Source organism: Dipodomys spectabilis, unplaced genomic scaffold (assembly GCF_019054845.1).
Source record: "Dipodomys spectabilis isolate Male_0828 unplaced genomic scaffold, ASM1905484v1 ptg000646l, whole genome shotgun sequence".
Lineage (NCBI taxonomy): Eukaryota > Metazoa > Chordata > Mammalia > Rodentia > Heteromyidae > Dipodomys > Dipodomys spectabilis.
Genome location: NW_024871323.1, coordinates 392,528 through 416,256, shown reverse-complemented (window position 1 = coordinate 416,256; position 23,729 = coordinate 392,528). Strand labels below are relative to the sequence as shown.

The following is a 23,729-nucleotide window of genomic DNA, read 5'->3' as shown; positions in this document are numbered from 1 at the left end:
AGGACGGGGACAGGGCATGGAGGGTGGACGGCCGTGGCCTGGAGGACGGGGACAGGGCATGGAGGGTGGACGGCAGGTGGCCTGGAGGATGGGGACAGGGCATGGAGGGTGGACGGCAGGTGGACTGCAGGCCAGAAGCTAGAGCAGAACCCATCAGAAAGAAGGGAACAAACCTGCTCCAAAGTAGAACCCCTTTTCTTCTTAAACTGTCTAGATCCTGGGTTTGTCATTGCCAGATGGCTTCCTTTCTCCAGCTGCCTCCTGCCAGCCATATTTGTCCTGAGCTGACCCCTGCTCCTGGGGGCAGCCGCGGTGATCTGCAGAGCCCGTTCCCACCTGAGAACAAGTGGACCGCCCGCCCGCCCGCCATGAAGTCTCGTTGGTCTGAGTCTGGTGACCCTGAGGGCTTTCCTTTGCCGATAGATTTGCTCTTCTCCCTCACTGATGGTGTCCTGAGTGTCACAGCCACTGTCTCTGTTGGAGACAGCCGTGGGTGAGGGCCTTGGAGGGCTCCAGACACTGCCCCGTGGGCACCTCCAGAGACCGTGGCCTGGAGCCCTGGGGTTGGGGGAGGTCAGACCCCCCCAAATCATTTCTCTGTTCTTCGCCTTTGTCTACGTGTCCTCGGTCAACGTGCAGAGGTGTTCTTTACGAGTGGTTTTCCACTGGCAGGACCCCAAAGCCGACCAAGCCGAGGAGGGCCCGGCCTGGACATAGCCACCGGCCCAGACCCCAGACAGAAGGTCAGATTCTTGTCCCGTCGCCCGAGCCTGACCCAGAAACCTGCCACGCGGTGCTTCAGAAGCGTTGATTTACAGGTTGGAACTGGGGCAGGCTCATTTGCGTGTCCGGTGCCCATTGCCAGCGGTTAATCACCAAGGGTAAGTGGGGGACGCCAACCCTGCTCATCGACAAATGGAAATCAAATGAGGCCTGTGCTCCGGTCTCCAGCTGCACGGCTGGCGGGCGCCGCCGACCTTGGGCTGCCGGGCAGGGGCCGTGGCCGGCGCGGGGACCTGCTCCAGGCGCCGTGCAGGGGCTCGGACGTCCTTGCCACGCCTGCTCACCCCACGGGGGGCTCGGACGTCCCTGCCACGCTCGGGCATCCCCGTCACCCCTGCTCACCCCACGGGGGCCTCGGGACGTCCCCGTCCCCGCCACCCCTGCTCACCCCACGGGGGGCATGCAGCGTGGAGGGTGGAGAGCGGGCGCTGCGAGCGCTGGTCAGGCCCCCTCTACCTCCTGTTGAAGGCTGTGCGGCGGCGTGAGCTGCACCTCACCTTGCTGCACCCTGCAAAGTGTGCTGAAACCCTTCCAAACGCCCAGCCACGCTCTCCTGCGTCCTCCCTGCCGGGCCAGGCTCCGAGCGAGTGCTGGTGAGCTTTCTGCATCTAGGGCAGGTCATTAATTCCGCCTCCCGCTCGGCGGAGGCGCGTGCTGAGCCTGAGCCGCGGCCCTGTGCAGCAGATGTGTGATGCAGTTCTCGCCGCGCTGCCGGATTCATGACTGTGATTTATGGCTGCTTTAATGTACACAGCCTCCTCAAACAACTTAGAGTTGATTGTTCTGGAACCAGACCTGGGTCCAAGATTACCCTGGAGCGGGGCCCTTCTGCAGGAGAGTCGTCAGTGTCCCGAGGGGTCAACACCTTGGAGCCAGGGCTTGGCTGGCTCGAGGGGGAGCAGAGCCACACGCAGGGACTGGCCGCGGGCTGAGGGTGCCCCTGCAGCCGCGGCCCACGGCAGCACCCCACGCTGGGACTCCACGCGGGGCGAGGGTGGGAGGCCCGGCGTCCACCACTCAGGACCAGCTCCACTGCTTCCTCCGGGGGCCACCCTCGCATTTCTAGATGACCCTCCAGAGACCACGTGACCGGTGAGCGGGCCACTCACCCACGCCGGCCCTCCACGCGGACAAGGGGACTATTTGGGGCACAGAGACCCTCTTCTATTCAGAAACAACCTCCGTGGGTTGTTGTTCGTTTCTAACGTCATCACCTAAGAAGTCTTCAAGCCAAGCAAGGCGGCTCACACTGTAATCCACGCTGATTGGGAAGCAGAGATCGGAGGAGCTCAGCTCAAGGCTGTCTGGGCAGAAAGTTATGGAGGCCCCATCTCAAAGAACAAGCTAAATATGGCAGCTCAGGCCTATAGGCCTAGTGATTTGGAAGGCCATAGGTAGGAGAAACAGTCTAAGGCCACATCAGGCAAAAAGATAAGACTCTCTCTGAACAAAACGGGGTGGTAGGGTAGCGCAGCGCAGGTGGTAGAGCACCTGCCTAGCAGCCACAAGGCCCTAGGTTCAAACTCAGTACCACAAAAAAAATAGCTTTAAACATTGCTGCAGCTGAAGGCCCTCATGTCAATCTAAACCAAATCAAACTTTGGGCCAGTGCATTATGAAAAGTACTTGATTGTTATTTTAGAGGCGATATACAGCGAAGTCGCATTTACAGCCATCAGGCGATGAGTCCATTTCCTTTCCACCAGGGTCTTCTGTTCCTCGCTCTCTCCCAGTCCCTCCCTCCCTCCCCCACCCAGGAGCTGCGTAGTTCACTTTCTTTTTTTTTTTTTATTTATTGTAAAGCTACTATACAGAGGGTTACAGTTACATGAGTGAGGTTATGAGTACACTTCCTCTTGAACATTGTTACCCCCTCCATTGTTTTCCCCCTCCCATCCCCTCCCTCCCTCCCTTCCCCGAGGTTCTTTTTTTTTTTTTTTGATTGTGGTTAAATGATTACATAATTTCAAAGTCACAAGTTCATTCTAACTTCCCTGGAGCAAATTGTCTACCACAGTCTGTAATATATAACAGTGTTCACATGTTATATACCATATTTGTGATCAGCAGCATGGGGATATTTAGTAGTGGTTCAACCAGATGAGCAGGAGTTCTTTGTTTCTTAAGTCCTGTTAGTTTTATCGTATCACCTAACCTTTTGGATTTAGCATCCACTTATCAGGGAGACCATGTACCGTTTGTCTCTTCATTCTTGGCTTACCTCGCTCAACATGATTCCTTCTAGCTCCATCCATTTCCCTGCAAATGCCATTATTTTGTCATTTCTAATGGCTGCATAATATTCCATTGTGTATAGATACCACAATTTTTGGATCCATTCATCTGTGGTGGGGCACCTAGGTTGTTTCCATATCCTGGCTATTGCGAACAGTGCTGCAATAAACATGGAGGTGCACGTGTCCTTGTATATTGGTTCCTGTTGTTCAGGGTAGATGCCTAGAAGTGGTATGACTGGGTCGTAAGGGAGGTCAATCTTTAGCTTTCTAAGGACCCTCCAGACTGCTTTCCAAAGTGGTTGTATAAGTGTACATTCCCACCAGCAGTGTAATAGGGTTCCTCTTTCTCCACATCCCCTCCAGCATTTGTCGTTGGCTGATTTGTGGATGTGGGACATTCTGACTGGGGTAAGGTGGTATCTCAGGGTTGTCTTTATTTGCATTTCCTTCACCACCAGGGATGATGAACATTTCCTCATGTGTTTCTTTGCCATTTTTATTTCTTCATTTGAGAAGTCCCTCTTTAGTTCCCTTGCCCATTTAGTAATTGGTTTGTTAGGTTTGGGAGGGATTAGTTTCTTGAGTTCCCTGTATATACAGGATGTTAACCCCTTGTCTGATATATTGCTGGTAAATATTTTTTCCCAATTCGTTGGTTGTCTTTCTAGCTTAGTTGCGATAGACTTAGCTGTGCAGAAGCTTTTTATTTTAAGGTAGTCGTAGTTCACTTTCATTCATGTCCCCTGCACACTCTGCTGCTGCTCCTTTGCACCCCTTTCCTCTGATTCTGTGCCCTCCTCCCTTCCCACAGAAATGCAGGTGAATGCACCATATTGAAGTAAAGAACACAGAATCATCAGAAAAAGAAAAACCGTGCTTCTAAAAGTTCGTCCACTGCTGCTGGGTTTCCTTCTTTTGCCCGTGTAGGTTTTGAACATCGTCCTTCACAATCATTTGAATTTCTTGGATGTTTGTTGTAATGTTTCCTGATATTTTTTGTGGTCGGTCGTGGGGCCTGAACTCTGGGCCTGGGCGCTGTCCCTCAGCTCTTCAGCCTTGAGCTGTCTGGGCCTGGGTGCTGTCCCTCAGCTCTTCAGCTGAAGGCTAGCGCTCTTCCACTTGAGCTGCAGCGTCACTTCTGGCTTTTTCTGTTTATGTGGTGCTGAGGAACCGAACCCAGGGCCTCAGGCATGCAAGGCAAGCGCTCTACCACTGAGCCACCTTCCCAGCCCTTGTATTTTGCTTTTTTACTCTTCCTGTACTTACTAAGTTGGTCTTCTAGTGATTTTTGTCTGATGTTTCCTTTTGATTTTGATTATTTTCTTCAGATTGTGTACTCATCTTTAGTATTCTTTTAATGCTGGTTTAGTGTTCACAAACTCCTTTCATTTTTGTTTGTCATGGAAGCTTCTAGTTTCTCTGTCAATTATGAATGACAGCTTCGCTGGGCACACCAGTTTGGGTTGACAGTTGTTGATCTTCAGGGCTTGATTATACATTCCAGGCTCTCCTTGCATTGAGAGTTTGTGTAGAGAGGTTTGCAGTGATTCTGATTTTCTTTCCATTGTAATATTTCCCCTTCTTTCATTTTGCATCATTTAAATCAATTCTTGCTTCTCAAGTCCAATGATTTTTACTATGATGTGTCTAGAAGTGTTTCTTCTTGGATCCTGTCTACTGAGGGTTATATGTATGCTTCTGTCAGGTGGGTGAGATTTTTCTGTCTTAAGACAGGGGAAAGCCAGCGCCAGTGGCTCATGTCTGTAATCCTAGCTACTCAGGAGGCTGAGATCGAGGATCACGGTTCAAAGCCAGCCCAGGCAGGAAAGTCTGTGAGACTCTTATCTCCAACAAACCACCACAAAACTAGAAGTGGCGCTGTGGCTCAAGTGGTAGAGTGCTGGCCTTGAGCTGAAGAGCTGAGGGACAGTGCCCAGGCCCAGAGTTCAAGCCCAACCACTGACCAAAAAAAAAGATAGGGGAGTTCTCTCTCGTGTTTTTACTTAATACCTTCTTCAATGCCTTTGTATTGAGCTCTTCCCCCTCACTGATCCCAACTATGTATAAATTTGATCTCTTGGCTGAGTCTGCCAATTCTTGGCTTTCCCTGGCGTAGTTCTGAGTGATTTTTCCATGCCGTTAACTTATTTGTTCTAGCTCCTCTGTTTTATCCTCAACTCCCGATATTCTGCTTTCCATTTCACTTATTCGGTTACCGAGGTATTCCACTGTGGAAGTTGAACCTTTTATACTCCTGAGACCAGTTCTTATAGTGTTATTTTTTTTGGGGTGGGGGGGGTCTGGTCATGGGGCCTGAACTCTGGGCCTGGGCGCTGTCCCTCAGCTCTTCAGCTCAAGGCTAGAGCTCTACCACTTGAGCCACAGCACCACTTCCGGCTTTTTTCATTTTGCTTACGTGGTGCTGAGGAATCGAACCCAGGGCCTCAGGCAATCAAGGCAAGCACTCTACCACAGAGCCATCTTCCCAGCCCCTCGTAGTGTTAACTTTGTCTGTGAATGAGGTGTATAGCGTTTCTATGTTAATCTCCATATCTTTTGGGGAGTCTTGGATCTTCTTTGTCATTTCTTCTTTGTACTCTTGCAATTGTGCTTTGCATCTTCCCTTGAATTTCATTGGCCAATTCTGTCATCATTTCTTTAGTGGTTCTTCATGTTCTGTTTGCTCTCCCTGGGGTCCTTCCCTGGATTGCTGTTGGCTTTTCGATTTGGTTTTTCGTCTTGATTGTTCATGAATCTTGTCACCTTTCCTTGTGACTTACGCATTTGGGTTCAGGGATTGTCAGGCTTGTGGCTAAAGACCAGCCTGCTCACACTCGACGGGTGGCGGCCGGGGCTTGACCCGGCTAGCTCACACCGGGAGAACTAGCCACGCTCGGCCTGGGGCAGCAAGCGCTTGTGCACGTGCGTGCCTGCCCAGGGCTAGCTGAAGGAGCCTGGCCAGAGAGCGCTGGGAAGTGTGCAGGGAGTGTGCACCTGGGTCCCTGCTGGCTCTGCCCGGTGGTGGCGGCAGCTCTTTTTCCTTGATCCCAGACTGGGGACCGGGAGGCCGGGAAGACCAACTTCAAGCCTCAGGTTGGGCATGAGGCCTCGGGTGTGTGCGTGGGATTTTGTCTTTGTTGTCTGAACCGGTCAGGTTTCCCTGCCCCTCGAGGGTCATGGCGACTCCCAGGGTGAGTCCCGCGGCTCCCGGCCGTGAGGAGGGGCTCTGTCCTCTCTGTCCTCTTCAGTGCTGAGCTCCTTGTTGGGTGGCAGGGACAGGTCGTCCCAGCCCTGGACTGGCGCCGGCCGCCAGGGTCCTCACTGATCCCTGGCTGGGGGCCGGCCAGAGATGCTGTTAGTGCTCTGGTTGTGGTGGAGCTCTTGGGGAGAAGTGCGTGTCAGGACCCTGTCAGGACCCGCCATCTTCTTCCCGGGACAGGGCCTTCTTTGGAGGAACGGGGGGGGGGGGGGGGGGGGGAGGGAGGGGTCAGAGGTGGAGCCATCGCCCCAGCTCTCGGAGCGCCCGCACCTCTGCTTCATGTGACATGCGTGGGGCTGGATGGAGCAGGCCTCCACGCAGGACGGACCTCCACACAGAGCAGATATCCACGCAGGGCGGACCTCCACGCAGGACGGACCTCCACACAGAGCGGACCTCCATGCAGGACGGACCTCAGTGCAGAGCGGAGCTCAGTGCAGGGCGGACCTCCACACAGAGCAGATCTCCACGCAGGACGGACCTCCGCGCAGAGGGGACCTCCACGCAGAGGGGACCTCCACGCAGAGGGGACCTCCACGCAGGACGGATCTCAGTGCAGAGCGGACCTCCACGCAGGGCGGACCTCCACGCAGGGCGGACCTCCACACAGAGTGGACCTCCACGCAGAGCAGACCTCCACGCAGAGCAGACCTCCACACAGAGCGGACCTCCACGCAGGGCGGACCTCCACGCAGGACGGACCTCCACACAGAGAGGACCTCCACGCAGGACGGACCTCCACACAGAGAGGACCTCCATGCAGGACGGACCTCCACGCAGGACGGACCTCCACACAGAGAGGACCTCCACGCAGGACGGACCTCCACACAGAGAGGACCTCCATGCAGGACGGACCTCAGTGCAGAGCGGAGCTCAGTGCAGGGCGGACCTCCACACAGAGCAGATCTCCACGCAGGACGGACCTCCACGCAGAGGGGACCTCCACGCAGAGGGGACCTCCACGCAGAGCAGACCTCCACGCAGGGCGGACCTCAGTGCAGAGCGGACCTCCACGCAGGGTGGACCTCCACGCAGAGCAGACCTCCACGCAGGGCGGACCTCAGTGCAGAGCGGACCTCCACGCAGAGCGGACCTCCACACAGAGGGGACCTCGACGCAGAGCAGACCTCCACGCAGAGCAGACCTCCACGCAGAGCAGACCTCCACGCAGAGGGGACCTCCATGCAGAGGGGACCTCGACGCAGAGCAGACCTCCACGCAGAGCAGACCTCCACGCAGAGCAGACCTCCACGCAGAGGGGACCTCCACGCAGAGGGGACCTCCACGCAGAGGGGACCTCCACGCAGAGCAGACCTCCACGCAGGGCGGACCTCCACGCAGAGCAGACCTCCACGCAGGGCGGACCTCCACACAGAGTGGACCTCCACGCAGGGCGGACCTCCACGCAGAGCAGACCTCCACGCAGAGGGGACCTCCACGCAGAGGGGACCTCCACGCAGAGCGGACCTCCACGCAGAGCAGACCTCCACGCAGGGCGGACCTCCACACAGAGTGGACCTCCACGCAGGGCGGACCTCCACGCAGAGCAGACCTCCACGCAGGGCGGACCTCCACACAGAGTGGACCTCCACGCAGGGCGGACCTCCACGCAGAGCAGACCTCCACGCAGAGGGGACCTCCACGCAGAGGGGACCTCCACGCAGAGCGGACCTCCACGCAGGGCGGACCTCCACGCAGAGTGGACCTCCACGCAGAGCGGACCTCCACGCAGGGCGGACCTCCACGCAGGGCGGACCTCCATGCAGAGGGGACCTCCACGCAGAGGGGACCTCCACGCAGAGTGGACCTCCACGCAGAGCGGACCTCCACACAGAGCAGACCTCCACGCAGGGCGGACCTCCACGCAGGGCGGACCTCCACGCAGGGCGGACCTCCATGCAGAGGGGACCTCCATGCAGAGGGGACCTCCACGCAGAGCAGACCTCCACACAGAGCGGACCTCCACGAAGAGTGGACCTCCACGCAGAGCGGACCTCCACGCAGGGCGGACCTCCACGCAGAGCGGACCTCCACACAGGGCGGACCTCCACGCAGGGCGGACCTCCACGCAGGGCGGACCTCCACGCAGGGCGGACCTCCATGCAGAGGGGACCTCCATGCAGGGCGGACCTCCACGCAGGGCGGACCTCCACGCAGAGCAGACCTCCACGCAGGGCGGACCTCCACGCAGAGCGGACCTCCACGCAGAGCAGACCTCCACGCAGAGCAGACCTCCACGCAGGGCGGACCTCCACACAGAGCAGACCTCCACGCAGGGCGGACCTCCACGCAGAGCGGACCTCCACGCAGAGCAGACCTCCTTGCAGAGCGGACCTCCACGCAGGGCGGACCTCCACGCAGGGCGGACCTCCACGCAGGGCGGACCTCCACGCAGAGCGGACCTCCACGCAGGGCGGACCTCCGCGCAGAGCGGACCTCCACGCAGAGCAGACCTCCTTGCAGAGCGGACCTCCACGCAGAGGGGACCTCGACGCAGAGCAGACCTCCACGCAGAGCGGACCTCCACGCAGAGCGGACCTCCACGCAGAGCAGACCTCCTTGCAGAGCGGACCTCCACGCAGAGGGGACCTCGACGCAGAGCAGACCTCCACGCAGAGGGGACCTCCATGCAGAGGGGACCTCCACGCAGAGCAGACCTCCACGCAGGGCGGACCTCCGCGCAGAGCGGACCTCCACGCAGAGGGGACCTCCACGCAGAGCGGACCTCCACGCAGAGGGGACCTCCACGCAGAGGGGACCTCCACGCAGAGGGGACCTCCACGCAGAGGGGACCTCCACGCAGGGCGGACCTCCACACAGGGCAGACCTCCACGCAGAGCGGACCTCCACGCAGAGGGGACCTCCACGCAGAGGGGACCTCCACGCAGGGCGGACCTCCACACAGGGCAGACCTCCACGCAGAGCGGACCTCCACGCAGAGGGGACCTCCACGCAGAGGGGACCTCCACGCAGAGGGGACCTCCACGCAGAGCGGACCTCCACGCAGAGGGGACCTCCACGCAGAGCGGACCTCCACGCAGAGGGGACCTCCACGCAGGGCGGACCTCCACGCAGGGCGGACCTCCACGCAGGGCGGACCTCCACGCAGAGCGGACCTCCACGCAGGGCGGACCTCCACGCAGAGCAGACCTCCACGCAGGGCGGACCTCCACGCAGAGGGGACCTCCACGCAGAGGGGACCTCCACGCAGAGGGGACCTCCACGCAGGGCGGACCTCCACGCAGAGGGGACCTCCACGCAGGGCGGACCTCCACGCAGAGGGGACCTCCATGCAGGGCGGACCTCCACGCAGAGCAGACCTCCACACAGAGCGGACCTCCACGCAGAGGGGACCTCCATGCAGAGGGGACCTCCACGCAGGGCGGACCTCCACGCAGAGCAGACCTCCACGCAGAGCGGGCCTCCACGCAGAGCGGGCCTCCACGCAGAGCAGACCTCCACGAAGGGTGGACCTCCACGCAGAGCAGACCTCCACGCAGGGCGGACCTCCGCGCAGGGCGGACCTCCACGCAGAGAGGACCTCCACGCAGGGCGGACCTCCACGCAGAGCAGACCTCCACGCAGGGCGGACCTCCACGCAGAGGGGACCTCCACGCAGAGCAGACCTCCATGCAGAGCAGACCTCCACGCAGGGCGGACCTCCACGCAGAGCGGACCTCCACGCAGAGCGGACCTCCACGCAGAGCAGACCTCCACGCAGAGCGGACCTCCACACAGAGCAGACCTCCACGCAGGGCGGACCTCCACGCAGGGCGGACCTCCATGCAGGGCGGACCTCCTTGCAGAGCGGACCTCCACGCAGAGGGGACCTCCACGCAGAGCGGACCTCCACGCAGAGCAGACCTCCTTGCAGAGCGGACCTCCACGCAGACGGGACCTCGACGCAGAGCAGACCTCCACGCAGAGCAGACCTCCACGCAGAGGGGACCTCCACGCAGAGGGGACCTCCACGCAGAGCAGACCTCCACGCAGGGCGGACCTCCACGCAGGGCGGACCTCCACGCAGGGCGGACCTCCACGCAGAGCGGACCTCCACGCAGAGGGGACCTCCACGCAGGGCGGACCTCCACGCAGAGGGGACCTCCACGCAGAGCGGACCTCCACGCAGGGCGGACCTCCACGCAGAGGGGACCTCCACGCAGAGCGGACCTCCACGCAGGGCGGACCTCCACGCAGAGGGGACCTCCACGCAGAGCGGACCTCCACGCAGGGCGGACCTCCACGCAGAGGGGACCTCGACGCAGAGCAGACCTCCACGCAGGGCGGACCTCCGCGCAGAGCGGACCTCCACGCAGAGGGGACCTCCACGCAGAGGGGACCTCCACGCAGGGCAGACCTCCACGCAGGGCGGACCTCCACGCAGAGCAGACCTCCACGCAGGGCGGACCTCCACGCAGAGGGGACCTCCACGCAGAGGGGACCTTCACGCAGAGGGGACCTCCACGCTGGGCGGACCTCCACGCAGAGCAGACCTCCACGCAGGGCGGACCTCCACGCAGAGCAGACCTCCACGCAGGGCGGACCTCCACGCAGAGGGGACCTCCACGCAGAGCAGACCTCCACGCAGAGCGGACCTCCACGCAGAGCGGACCTCCACGCAGAGCGGACCTCCACGCAGAGCAGACCTCCACGCAGGGCGGACCTCCACGCAGAGGGGACCTCCACGCAGAGGGGACCTCCACGCAGAGGGGACCTCCACGCAGGGCGGACCTCCACGCAGAGGGGACCTCCGCGCAGAGGGGACCTCCATGCAGAGGGGACCTCCACGCAGGGCGGACCTCCACGCAGAGGGGACCTCCACGCAGGGCGGACCTCCACGCAGAGGGGACCTCCGCGCAGAGGGGACCTCCTTGCAGAGGGGACCTCCATGCAGAGGGGACCTCCACGCAGGGCGGACCTCCACGCAGAGCAGACCTCCACGCAGGGCGGACCTCCACGCAGGGCGGACCTCCACGCAGAGCGGACCTCCACGCAGAGTGGACCTCCACGCAGGGCGGACCTCCACGCAGAGGGGACCTCCACGCAGAGCGGACCTCCACGCAGGGCGGACCTCCACGCAGGGCAGACCGCCACAGAGTGGACCTCCACGCAGAGCGGACCTCCACGCAGGGCGGACCTCCACGCAGAGCAGACCTCCACGCAGGGCGGACCTCCACGCAGAGGGGACCTCCACGCAGAGCGGACCTCCACGCAGGGCGGACCTCCACGCAGGGCGGACCTCCACGCAGATGGGACCTCCACGCAGAGGGGACCTCCACGCAGAGGGGACCTCCACGCAGAGCGGACCTCCACGCAGGGCGGACCTCCACGCAGAGCAGACCTCCACGCAGGGCGGACCTCCACGCAGAGCGGACCTCCACGCAGAGCAGACCTCCACGCAGGGCGGACCTCCACGCAGGGCGGACCTCCACGCAGAGCAGACCTCCACGAAGGGCGGACCTCCACGCAGAGCAGACCTCCACGCAGGGCGGGCCTCCGCGCAGGGCGGACCTCCACGCAGAGCAGACCTCAGCGCAGGGCGGACCTCCACGCAGAGGGGACCTCCACGCAGAGGGGACCTCCACGCAGAGCAGACCTCCACGCAGGGCGGACCTCCACGCAGGGCGGACCTCCACGCAGAGGGGACCTCCACGCAGAGCGGACCTCCACGCAGGGCGGACCTCCACGCAGGGCGGACCTCCACGCAGGGCTGACCTCCACGCAGAGCGGACCTCCACGCAGAGCGGACCTCCACGCAGAGCAGACCTCCACGCAGAGCAGACCTCCACGAAGGGCGGACCTCCACGCAGAGCGGACCTCCACACAGAGCAGACCTCCACGCAGGGCGGACCTCCACGCAGAGCGGACCTCCACGCAGGGCGGGCCTCCGCGCAGGGCGGACCTCCACGCAGGGCGGACCTCCACGCAGAGCAGACCTCCACGCAGAGGGGACCTCCATGCAGGGCGGACCTCCACGCAGAGGGGACCTCCACGCAGAGGGGACCTCCACGCACGGCGGACCTCCACGCAGGGTGGACCTCCACGCAGAGGGGACCTCCACGCAGAGGGGACCTCCATGCAGGGTGGACCTCCATGCAGGGTGGACCTCCATGCAGGGTGGACCTCCACGCAGAGCGGACCTCCACACAGAGGGGACCTCCATGCAGAGGGGACCTCCACGCAGGGCGGACCTCCATGCAGGGCGGACCTCAGCGCAGGGCGGACCTCCATGCAGGGCGGACCTCAGCGCAGGACGGACCTCCATGCAGACCTCTGCAGGGAGCTGGGAGGGAGGGCGGCTGGGAGGGAGGGCACTTGCCGGAAGATCTCACAGCCCAGGACGGGTTCCAGGAAGGATGGGGTGTCTCCAGGAGAGCACCCCTCGGTGCCAGAGGAGGCCTGGGAGAAGGACAGGAGCCTGGTCCCTCAGGGCCATGGGCGGTGCTGCCGCCGGGTCCCTCGGGGCTGCCCCCGCCTCCCCCTCCCCCCCGCCTTCCCCTCCCACCGCCTCCCCCTCCCCCCCCGCCTCTGCCCGGGGCCAGGCTGAGGTGTCCGTGTCCTCACAGTGGCCTCAGTCCCATTCAGAGGGAGGCGATTTGCCACACAGCGGGGACAGAGTGTATGTCCCAACGTTCCACGCAGCCTTGCTTTTCCCAGTGCTGCGCCGAGTCCCCAAGCGGTGTGGCGGGTCTCTCACATGGTGGGGCAGCGGTGTGTCCCGCACATGCGGTGCGCCCCATGCGTGCGGTGGGTGCTGCGTGCGCAGTGTGTCCACGTGTGCAGTGTGTCCACGTGTGCGGTGTGTCCACGTGTGCGGTGTGTCCACGTGTGCAGTGTGTCCACGTGTGCGGTGTATCCACGTGTGCGGTGTGTCCACGTGTGCAGTATGTCCACGTGTGCAGTATGTCCACATGTGCAGTGTGTCCACGTGTGCAGTGTATCTACGTGTGCGGTGTGTCCACGTGTGCGGTGTGTCCACGTGTGCAGTGTGTCCACGTGTGCGGTGTGTCCACGTGTGCAGTATGTCCACGTGTGCGGTGTGTCCACGTGTGCAGTGTGTCCACGTGCGCGGTGTCTCCACGTGTGCAGTGTGTCCACCTGCGCAGTGTGTCTACGTGTGCGGTGTGTCCACGTGTGCAGTGTGTGCTGCGTGTGCGGTGTATCCACGTGTGAGGTGTTTCCACGTGTGCAGTATGTCCACATGTGCAGTATGTCCACATGTGCAGTATGTCCACATGTGCAGTGTGTCCACGTGTGCGGTGTGTCCACGTGCGCGGTGTGTCCACGTGCGCGGTGTGTTCACGTGTGCAGTGTGTCGTGTGCGGTATGCGTGGTGTGTCCACGTGTGTGGTGTGTCCACGTGCGCGGTGTGTTCACGTGTGCAGTGTGTCGTGTGCGGTATGCGTGGTGTGTCCACGTGTGTGGTGTGTCCACGTGCGCGGTGTGTCCACGTGCGCGGTGTGTTCACGTGTGCAGTGTGTCGTGTGCGGTATGCGTGGTGTGTCCACGTGTGCGGTGTGTCCACGTGTGCGGTGTGTCCACATGTGCGGTGTGTCCACGTGTGCGGTGTGTCCACGTGTGTGGTGTGTCCACGTGTCTGGTGTGTCCACGTGTGCGGTGTGTCCACGTGTGCAGTGTGTCCACGTGTGCGGTGTGTCCACGTGTGTGGTGTATCCACGTGTGTGGTGTGTCCACATGTGTGGTGTGTCCACATGTGTGGTGTGTCCTCGTGTGCAGTGTGTCCACATGTGTGGTGTGTCCACATGTGCAGTGTGCCCACGTGTGTGGTGTATCTACGTGTGCGGTGTGTCCACGTGTGCGGTGTGTCCACGTGTGTGGTGTGTCCACGTGTGCGGTGTATCCACGTGTGCGGTGTGTCCACGTGTGCGGTGTGTCCACGTGTGCGGTGTGTCCACGTGTGCGGTGTGTCCACGTGTCTGATGTGTCCACGTGTGCGGTGTGTCCACGTGTGCGGTGTGTCCACGTGTGTGGTGTGTCCACGTGTCTGATGTGTCCACGTGTGCGGTGTGTCCACGTGTCTGGTGTGTCCACGTGTCTGGTGTGTCCACGTGTGCGGTGTGTCCACATGTCTGGTGTGTCCACGTGTGCAGTGTGTCCACGTGTGCGGTGTGTCCACGTGTGCGGTGTGTGTACGTGTGTGGTATGTCCACGTGTGTGGTGTGTCCACGTGTGCAGTGTGTCCATGTGTGCAGTGTGTCCACGTGTGCGGTGTATCCACGTGTGTGGAGTATTCGATGTGTTCCACGCGTGTAGAGAATTCCTGTGCACACTTGCCCGCTGTCAGACCACTCCTGTGCTCCAGTGCTCTGTCTCCTGCCTCTTCTCCGTGCCAGCCTGGCCCAAACAGCGCTTTCCCTGTGATAAAAACCAAACTGCCGGGCTGGGAAGGTGGCTCAGTGGTAGAGCGCTTGCCTCGCATGCATGAGGCCCTGGGTTCGATTCCTCGGCACCACATACACAGAAAAGCCAGAAGTGGTGCTGTGGTTCAAGTGGTAGAGTGCTAGCCTTGAGCTGAAGAGCTGAGGGACAGCACCCAGGCCCAGAGTTCAAGACCCACACCACTGACAAACAAAAAAAAAGCCCTGCCATGCTCAGGCTTGAGATTAACCAGACCCAAGGTCTCCTGGCCTCCACAGGCCCCTTTGGGAAGCCGTGGTCTCCGCATTGCTGACTTGAAGCACCGCTCCCACCACCACCACATTACAAGCTGTTTGGCCGTGGTCTTTCATTGAGGTTATTAGGGTTATTTTACATTGGAGTTACTTAAAGAAGGAACATACTTTATTTATTTATTTACTTATTGTTGTTGGTTTGTGGGGATTGAACTCGAGGTCTGGGCACTGTCTCTGAGCTCTCTTTGCTCAAGGCTAGCTTTCCACCACTTGAGCCACAGCCACTTAATTGGAGATAAGAGTCTCATGGACTTTCCTGCCCAGACTGGCTTCACAGATCTCAGCCTCCCGAGGAGTTAGGATGACAGGCGAGCCACCAGTGCCAGTGACCTTTGAATGTTTTTGTCATCCCAAAGAGACACTGCACGCCCACTACTGGCCACACCTCAGCCCTCCACACCCAGTGCCCACTGCTGGTCACGCCTCACCCCTCCACACCCAGTGCCCACTGCTGGCCACGCCTCACCCCTCCACACCACACACCACTGCTGGTCACGCCTCACCCCTCCACACCCAGTGCCCACTGCTGGTCACGCCTCACCCCTCCACACCCAGTGCCCACTGCTGGTCACGCCTCACCCCTCCACACCCAGTGCCCACTGCTGGTCACAGCTCACCCCTCCACACCCAGTGTCCAATGCTGGTCACGCCTCACCCCTCCACACCACACACCACTGCTGGTCACGCCTCACCCCTCCACACCCAGTGCCCACTGCTGGTCACGCCTCACCCCTCCACACCACACACCACTGCTGGTCACGGCTCACCCCTCCACACCCAGTGTCCAATGCTGGTCACGCCTCACCCCTCCACACCCAGTGCCCACTGCTGGTCACGCTTCATCCCTCCACACCCAGTGCCCACTGCTGGTCATGCCTCACCCCTCCACACCACACACCACTGCTGGCCACGCCTCACCCTTCCACACCACACACCACTGCTGGCCACGCCTCACCCCTCCACACCACACACCACTGCTGGTCACGCCTCACCCCTCCACACCCAGTGCCCACTGCTGGTCACGCCTCACCCCTCCACACCACACACCACTGCTGGCCACACCTCAGCCCTCCTCACCCCTGCAAATACATTCTGCCTCTACAGAGTCATCCTGGGGGGTCATAGACATGGAATTATACAGTGGGGTCTGTAATGCTGGGCTCTTTTGCTCAGCACAATGTTTTCAAGGTCTATCCACTGAGAAAATTGTCCTGTCTATAACTAAGCAACCGTCCTCTGAATGGACGGGCCGTGTTCTGTCACGCCCTTCCCTGGCTGTTGAGTTGCGTGCACAGTGGGCACTGTGGGTAGAAATGCGCATGCAGGTGAGTGTGCTGGGTCGCCCGGGGGTCACCTCTGCACCGCCCCCCCCCCCGCTGACGTCACTCGGCCTCCAGACCATCGCCAGCCGGGCGGCCGGGAAGCGGTAACTGAGAAGTTCGCATTTGCATTTCCCTAATGACATAAGTGCCTTTTTATGTATTTTCAGCTTCAACACCACCCACAGGCAAAGCAGCGAAGACTTCACTATAATTACAAACCGCATGTAAACATAAAACTTGACAACTAGTGAAAGCTGGGAGCTAGCAGGAGGGAGCAGAAAGGCCGCGCGCACACGCGCTCACACCCGGCCCTCCCTGCAGGGAGGCGGGGACCAGGGCAGGAAGCGTGTCCACTTCAATAATGACTCTGGGACCGAGGAGGCGGGAGTCAGGGCACCCGGCGTGGGTTACTACACGTGCGTGCACACGGTGCTGTGGCTTTGTAGTTGCCTCTATGACTGGAAGCTGTCAGCTGCGCGCGGACGGGGAGGTGAGACATTTGGATTCCATTTCAATAAGAGTGCACACCGTTCCTGGCCCATGTGAGCCGACCGCGTTCAGGAGCTGGCCACGTGCACCGCAAAGGAAACGGGGAGAGCACGTGACCAAGGCAGCCACGGAGAGGGGGCAGGACACACGCCCCTGAGTCACCAGTCACAGCAGCCCCCAGCGGCTTTGTGCAATTTCTCCCTCCCCTGCATCCCTTTCTTTTTTGAGACAAGGGCTCGTAGCCCAGGCTAGCCTCACCTCTCCATCCTCCTGCCTCAGCCTCCCCAGCGCTGGGAATGATCACCCACCTGGGTCACTCACTTAGTACTTAGACGTGAGTTCTACACAGCTTGCAAACACCTCTTCGCAGAGGAAGCTCCCGGGTGCACCAGCTCCTCCTCCATGTCTCGGCAGAGCGCCGCAGGCCCTCCAGACCCCGGCCAGCAGCGCCCGAGCCGCTCCACCGGCCTCAGACCATGTGCATGCCCGGCGCGAACAGCTCACTGCCTTCAGAGGAGACTCGGAGTCCACTGCACAGAAACAGTGCTCCAAAACTACACCAAGTGATTAAAAGCAACACACTGAGAATAAATGATATATTACAACAGGCTGAAAGCTAATTTTCTCAATTTGCCAGAGCTCTTAAAAATCAATAAGAAAATGACCAAGAGTCTGAGAAAGAACAGGAAAAAAAAAAAGACATAAACAGGGTCATGATTCCTTGGAAAGAAATAAAAAGGTCTTTGTACATACGAACGTGATCTGCCATCCACACCCACAATGAAAGGGAGGCCAGGTGAAGTGCTATTCTCCCCTGCCACACTGGCAGATCTGAAGCTGGGGTACGGAAGGAGAGCCCCCTCCCCGTGCCCCCACGGCCGACCTGGGAGTCACAGAGAAGCCGCCGGGAACGTCGCTCCCTCAGCCAGCCTGGAGCTCCTGCAGCCCAGGCAGTGCCAGGTCCGGGGTTGGCCCAAAACAATCAGCTGCTTAAAACCAATGGGTGGAGACCTTGGCTACAAGAAGTCAGCATTTTGGTTACTCCACAGGAAATGAGGTCCGAGAGCTCAAGTGCACATTGTAAAGTCCAGTCCACCAAGCCAGCGCCAAGCAGAGGTGCAAAGCATCTCGTGCAAGTGTGTACACGTGTGTGTACAGGTGTGTAGTGCCGTGCACAGTGTGTCTGTGTGTGAAGAAGCATGTGTGCAGTGTGCAGTGTCTTGTGAGGTGTGTGTCATGATCATGTGTGCATTGTGTGTGCATGAGTGCCTATGTGCACATATGTGTGTGGTGTGCATGCATGTGAGTGTGTGTACACAAATGTGACCTTATTTAGAAGTAAAGCCTTCCTCGCAATGCAGCCACAGGCTGTGCAAATCCAGCCTGCGAGGAGGTGCGGGCACGGATGGTCAGACCACGGGGAGGAGGACTGGGGGCAGGAGCATGCGTGTGCATGCGCACGCATGGAGGGTTTGAATGCGTGTGATGTGCAGAGTGATGTGTGCAGGTGGTGAGGCCAGGGAGTCCCGGGTGGGTGACCCTCGAGGGCCACCGAGTTACGAGAGATCCTAGGGAGCAGATGAGGACCAGACGGGCAGCAGACCACCCAGGCAGGGGAGGGACCGGTCAGCGGGGCATCCGGGTACCTCCACGATCAGCTCTGCACCTCCGTGGCCAGCTCCACACCTCTGTGGTCAGCTCCACACCTCCATGGCCAGCTCCACGGTCAGCTCCACACCTCCGCGGCCAGCTCCGCACTTCTGCTCTCCCACGGTCGGCTGATCTACCCACATAAGAAGTGTGAAGCAGGACGCGGGGTCTGAGTTTGACTCTCTTGTTTATCCGGTGCTACCAAGTACCATCTGAGACATCAGAATTAGAGACATCGCACGGCCAGGCACCGGCGGCTCATGCCTGGCATCCTAGCTACTCAGGAGTCTGAGATCTGAGGATCACGGTTCAAAGCCAGCCCAGGCAGGAAAGTCAATGAGATTTTGCTCTCCAATTAGGCACAAGGAGCTAGAAGTGGCGCTGTAGCTCAAGTGCTAGAGCACAGACGCTCAGGGACAGCCCCCAGGCCCTGAGTTCCAGCCCCAGGGCCAGCATAAAGAAAGGGGGACGAGACAAGGCCGGAGATGGCCAGGCCTGCAGGGAGGAGGCCTGTGGACCACAGGTGGAGACGGGGTCGTGGGTCACGAGCCGGGGCCGGCCGGAGGCGCGCCCGGGCCCCGCTCTCCCCGCCAGGCCTGCCTGTCACACACGCACCCCGCAGCGCTGCGCCCCACAGCCCAGCCCTGCCACGCAAGCCCACCGCCGTGCTTGGGATGGCTGCGCAAGAGACACAGCGCGTAGCACGGGCAGCACGGACGCAGCCGGGTGCCCACGCGTCGCGGCCGGCACACGCCGTGTGTGGGACGGTTGTTCTCTCTGGCCAGATGCCTTGAATTCAAGGACAACAAAGACAGCGCGGTTGCGCAGCTGACGGCTCCCCTCTGCCGCTGCCGTCACTTTGCAGCTCGTGGGGGGGGATGGGGCGTGGGGGGATGGGGCGTGGGGGGATGGGGCGTGGGGGGGGATGGGGCGTGGGGGGATGGGGCGTGGGGGGATGGGGCGTGGGGGGATGGGGCGTGGGGGGGGATGGGGCGTGGGGGGATGGGGCGTGGGGGGATGGGGCGTGGGGGGATGGAGCAGTCACCCCAGCAAGGGCGTCTGGGGGAGACTGGCCCTCCCTCCACATTCGCTGTCATCAGCCGGAGGAAGTCCTGGCAAAGTGTCCATCTCCGTGACCCAGTTTGGGGCTCCGGGAGGCCCGGGCGGGCTTGTGACCGCGGGGGGGGCGTCCGATGCCCGCGTGGCGGGGACGGTGGCTCGCGTGGGGCAGGAAGCTGTCTCCTGGGAGGAAATCCATGATTCTCTCCTTTCCCTCACATATCGCAAGCGAGCTCTGCTTGGAGAGACCGGCCTGCGACGTCCATGCCCCGGGGCCTGCGGAGGTCCCTGTCTGTGGGAGAGGCTGAGGGGTCCCCAAGGTGGCCCACCCCAGCCACGGCCACCTCTGGGGGCAGAGAAAGCCGTGGTCCCCTCCCCGGGGTGTGGGCGGGCCGAGGCGCGAGCACGCAGGAGCCCCAGCCCCCCCCAGCCCCCCAGCCCCCAGCGGGTGCGCGGCTTCTTCCAAAGCAAGGGGTGCTGCGGTAGGCTTTAGAGACCCCGCGAGTGAGGTAACTGGAGCTTGATCCTCCATGGCCTCCGTGAAGCTCTGGCCACGCATGCTCCCGCGCTGTGGGCGGCCGCACAGCTGCTGCTTCCCGCCGCCGGCCCTTCGCCCACACCGACCTCACAGCGCAGCGCGACAGCCCAGACCCCGCTGCTCAGTGCACGGCAGGCGCCACCCCCGCTCAGTGCACGCTCAGTGCACGCAGGCACCACCCCTGCTCAGTGCACACTCAGTGCACGCTCAGTGCACGCTCAGTGCATGCTCAGTGCATGCTCAGTGCACGCAGGCACCACCCCCGCTCAGTGCACACTCAGTGCATGCACAGTGCACGCTCAGTGCATGCTCAGTGCACGCTCAGTGCACGCAGGCGCCACCCCCGCTCAGTGCACGCAGGTGCCACCCCCGCTTAGTGCACGCTCAGTGCACGCAGGCGTCACCCCCGCTCAGTGCACGCTCAGTGCACGCAGGCGCCACCCCCCGCTCAGTGCACGCTCAGTGCACGCTCAGTGCACGCAGGCGCCACCCCCGCTCAGTGCACGCTCAGTGCACGTTCAGTGCACGCAGGCGCCACCCCCGCTCAGTGCACGCTCAGTGCACGCTCAGTGCACACTCAGTGCACGCAGGCGCCACCCCCGCTCAGTGCACGCTCAGTGCACGCTCAGTGCACTCAGGCGCCACCCCCGCTCAGTGCATGCTCAGTGCACGCTCAGTGCACGCAGGCACCACCCCCGCTCAGTGCACGCTCAGTGCATGCTCAGTGCACGCAGGCGCCACCCCCGCTCAGTGCACGCTCAGTGCACGCAGGCACCACCCCTGCTCAGTGCACGCTCAGTGCATGCTCAGTGCACGCTCAGTGCACACAGGCGCCACCCCCACTCAGTGCACGCAGGTGCCACCCCCGCTCAGGTCGCCCTGGAGTCTGCTTCCCGCCAGGGCAGTGGGCTGCCAGCCAAGGATTTCAAAACGGGGAGGGGGTGCTCTGGGAGTGGCTACGCAGGACACAGCGGAACGAGAGAGCCACAGAGACGTGTGTGTGTGTGTGTGTGTGTGTGTGTGTGTGTGTGTGTGTGTGTCCCCGTACTAGGGCTTGAACTCAGGGCCTGGGCATTAACCCTGAGTGTTTTTATGCAAGGCTGGCACTCTACCACTTGAGCCACAGCTCCCCTTGCAGCCTTTTGGTATCGGAGATAAGAGTCTCGTAGACTTTCCTGCCTGGCCTGGCTTTGAGTCACAGTCCTCAACTCTCAGCCTCCTGAGTAACGAGGATTACAGGCGTGAGCTCCCGCAGCCTGCACCACTGCCGTTCCTAGTGCAGACAGGCCGTGAAGACGTTTCCCAGACTCCAGAAGCAGTCTGCCCTGCTGCCGCCCTGGCGCCCCCTCCCCCCCGTTACCCTCCCCCCCTCACCTCTGCCATGGGAAGCCAGCTGGGCAGGCGCCCGCAGGACGCGGCCCACAGGACCGAGGCAGAGCAGGGCGGGCACAGCGAGGGCAGGAGCGGCAGGCCGAGCGCAGTCTGCGGAGCTGGCCCTGGGACCGTCCCCGGGGACCGTCCCCAGACCCTGCCCACTGCCAACCGTGGGGAAGCAAGGCCCTCAGCACGGCAGGTGTCGCTCAACAGGGGAGGCCCTCGGTGCTGAGCCCGTGTGGCAGCCCGGGCGCCCGCCCGCCCGGGGAGGCGTGAGCGCCAGAGAAGGACGCGGAGTCAGGAGCTGCCTTTGTGCCCTCGCCGCATCAGCCGGCATCCCGCACTGTGGTGCCAGATCGTCTTCCACACAGACCGCGCGGGGAGGAAACAAACCCACCGGACACCAGCATTGATTTACTGGTCCACAGCCCGGCCGACTCTGGAAAACACAGTAAAAATGGGCGCTGCCCAGATGAACAAGGCAGCCGCAGGCGGTGAGCGTTTGGCGCGGACGCAGCGGGTTGATGACCTGGGATTCCCGCTGCTCCCTCTCATCTTATCTATTTGGCAGCGGAGCGCTTTGCTTCCCAGGCCACGGTGAGAACTGCAGCTTTACATCCATTACATCTCCATTAGCACTGGAGCTATCTGGCTGCGTGCGGCATTATCAGGCGGCGCGCACACCAAGTGTCAATATTCTCCCCTTTCATTATGCTAATCTCTCGCGGTGCTGCGTTCCGCAGGCTGAGCTGCGCAGTGCCTCCCTGCAGCGTGGACAGCAGCGGGCCTCAGCCGCACACTTCCCACGCTGCAGACCGCCCGGCCGAAGGGGAGCGTGCAGCACAGCGCGGGTCAGCGGTCCTTGGCTGCTCATTTGTCAGCTGCTGTCCTGCCCGGAGTCAGGAAAGGTTTATGTCCGTGGATGGAGTGGAAGGGTTACAGGGTGCAGCAGGTCTGGGGGCGGGGCGTGTCCGCGCTCGGCTGGCTCCGCTGTGGCTCCACGGCCTGCCGCCTCCTCCTTGCTCCCCTCCGTTCTACACACGGATAGAAACACAAAAGGACAGGGGCTGGAAGGTGGCTCAGTGGTAGAGCGCTTGCCCTGCATGCCTGAGGCCCTGGGTTCGATTCTTCAGCACCCCATGAGCAGAAAAAGCCGGAAGTGGCGCTGTGGCTCACGTGGTAGAGCACTAGCCTTGAGCTGAAGAGCTGAGGGACAGAGCCCAGGCCCAGAGTTCAAGACCCACAACCAACAAAACAAACACAGAAGGTCAGCCAGGCACCCCGATCAGTCGCACATGAAGTCCACACCATGGAAGACTGCGTGCCAGCCGCAGCCTCCCCCTGCGCCCCAGGTCCTCCACGGGCGGGGTGGGGGGACAGTGCCGGGGGACAGTGCGGGGGGGGACAATCTGGCAAGGAGGGGGACACGTGCTGCCCAGGCAGCTTCACGTCACGGCCCTCAGTTTACGCTGCTGTGACGCTAGGGGCCCAGCTATGGCCCCGGCCAGCCCAGGCTCACGTGCAGGGCAGGGCCGCCGCGGCCCACGTGCCGAACCGCCAAACCGCCGCCACACCCACCCAAGCCCTCCTCACCACGCGCTGCTGCTTCCTGTGCGTTCCTCCACGCTCTCCACGCATGTCCTTCCTGTGTGTTCTCACTCTGCAGATCCTCGTGTCTCTCGGGCCTCCGTGGATCTGAAGCACAGCTCCACTTTGCCCTGTGCACGGTAGGTCTGCCTCTCCAACACACCCGCGCTCCTGAATGAATGGCCGCCCGCTCAAGCCCTGGCATCAGAACAAAACAAGCCACATGCAAACAGACGGACAAACAATGGAGAGGAGCTTCTAGTTGCTCGACTACCCAGGGGATTTACACCTTTTGCCTCTGACGTTTCTTGAGCGGTATTTTCCCTTTGGGGCCAGCACAGCCGCCCTGGGCGGCCTTTGGTCTGCTCGGTGTCAGACCACGGCTGGGCCTGAGCCGCTCACTCCTGACCCTTGGGAAACTCTGGCTTCTCAGAGCAGGAAAGCAAACCCAGAGGCAGAAGATACTGGTCTGTATGAGCAAGATGGCTCCAGAGCGCGGCCCCTGCGGCGTGGACCAGGTCCTCCAGAGCACACCCCCTGCGGCAAGGACAGCGTCCGATGAGGCAGAGACACCGCGCACTCACAGCACAGCCCGCAGCTCCACAGCAGGCGCAGCGGGCCCGGCCCCACCGGCTGAGAAGGGTCCCGCGACACGTTCCTTGCTCTCGGAGCTGGAGGCCCCACGGCAGGCCCAGGGCAGGCCGCAGCTCTGCCAGGTCGGCCCTGACAGCTACCAGT

The 23,729-nt window shown here is 61.5% G+C and overlaps 1 protein-coding gene across 1 annotated transcript in view; it reads left to right on the top strand.

Annotated features, from left to right (window-relative positions):
* Nucleotides 1-7,036: 7,036 nt before the first annotated feature.
* The window catches only part of LOC122101251 (serine/arginine repetitive matrix protein 2-like), a 39,965-nt gene continuing 23,272 nt past the window's right edge, over nt 7,037-23,729 (top strand). Inside the window, exons 1-4 of the mRNA XM_042671580.1 lie at nt 7,037-12,733; nt 21,760-21,898; nt 23,071-23,131; nt 23,425-23,707. Of these exons, the coding sequence (XP_042527514.1) occupies nt 7,037-12,733; nt 21,760-21,898; nt 23,071-23,131; nt 23,425-23,707 (6,180 nt within the window). The remainder of the gene's footprint in view (nt 12,734-21,759; nt 21,899-23,070; nt 23,132-23,424; nt 23,708-23,729) is intronic.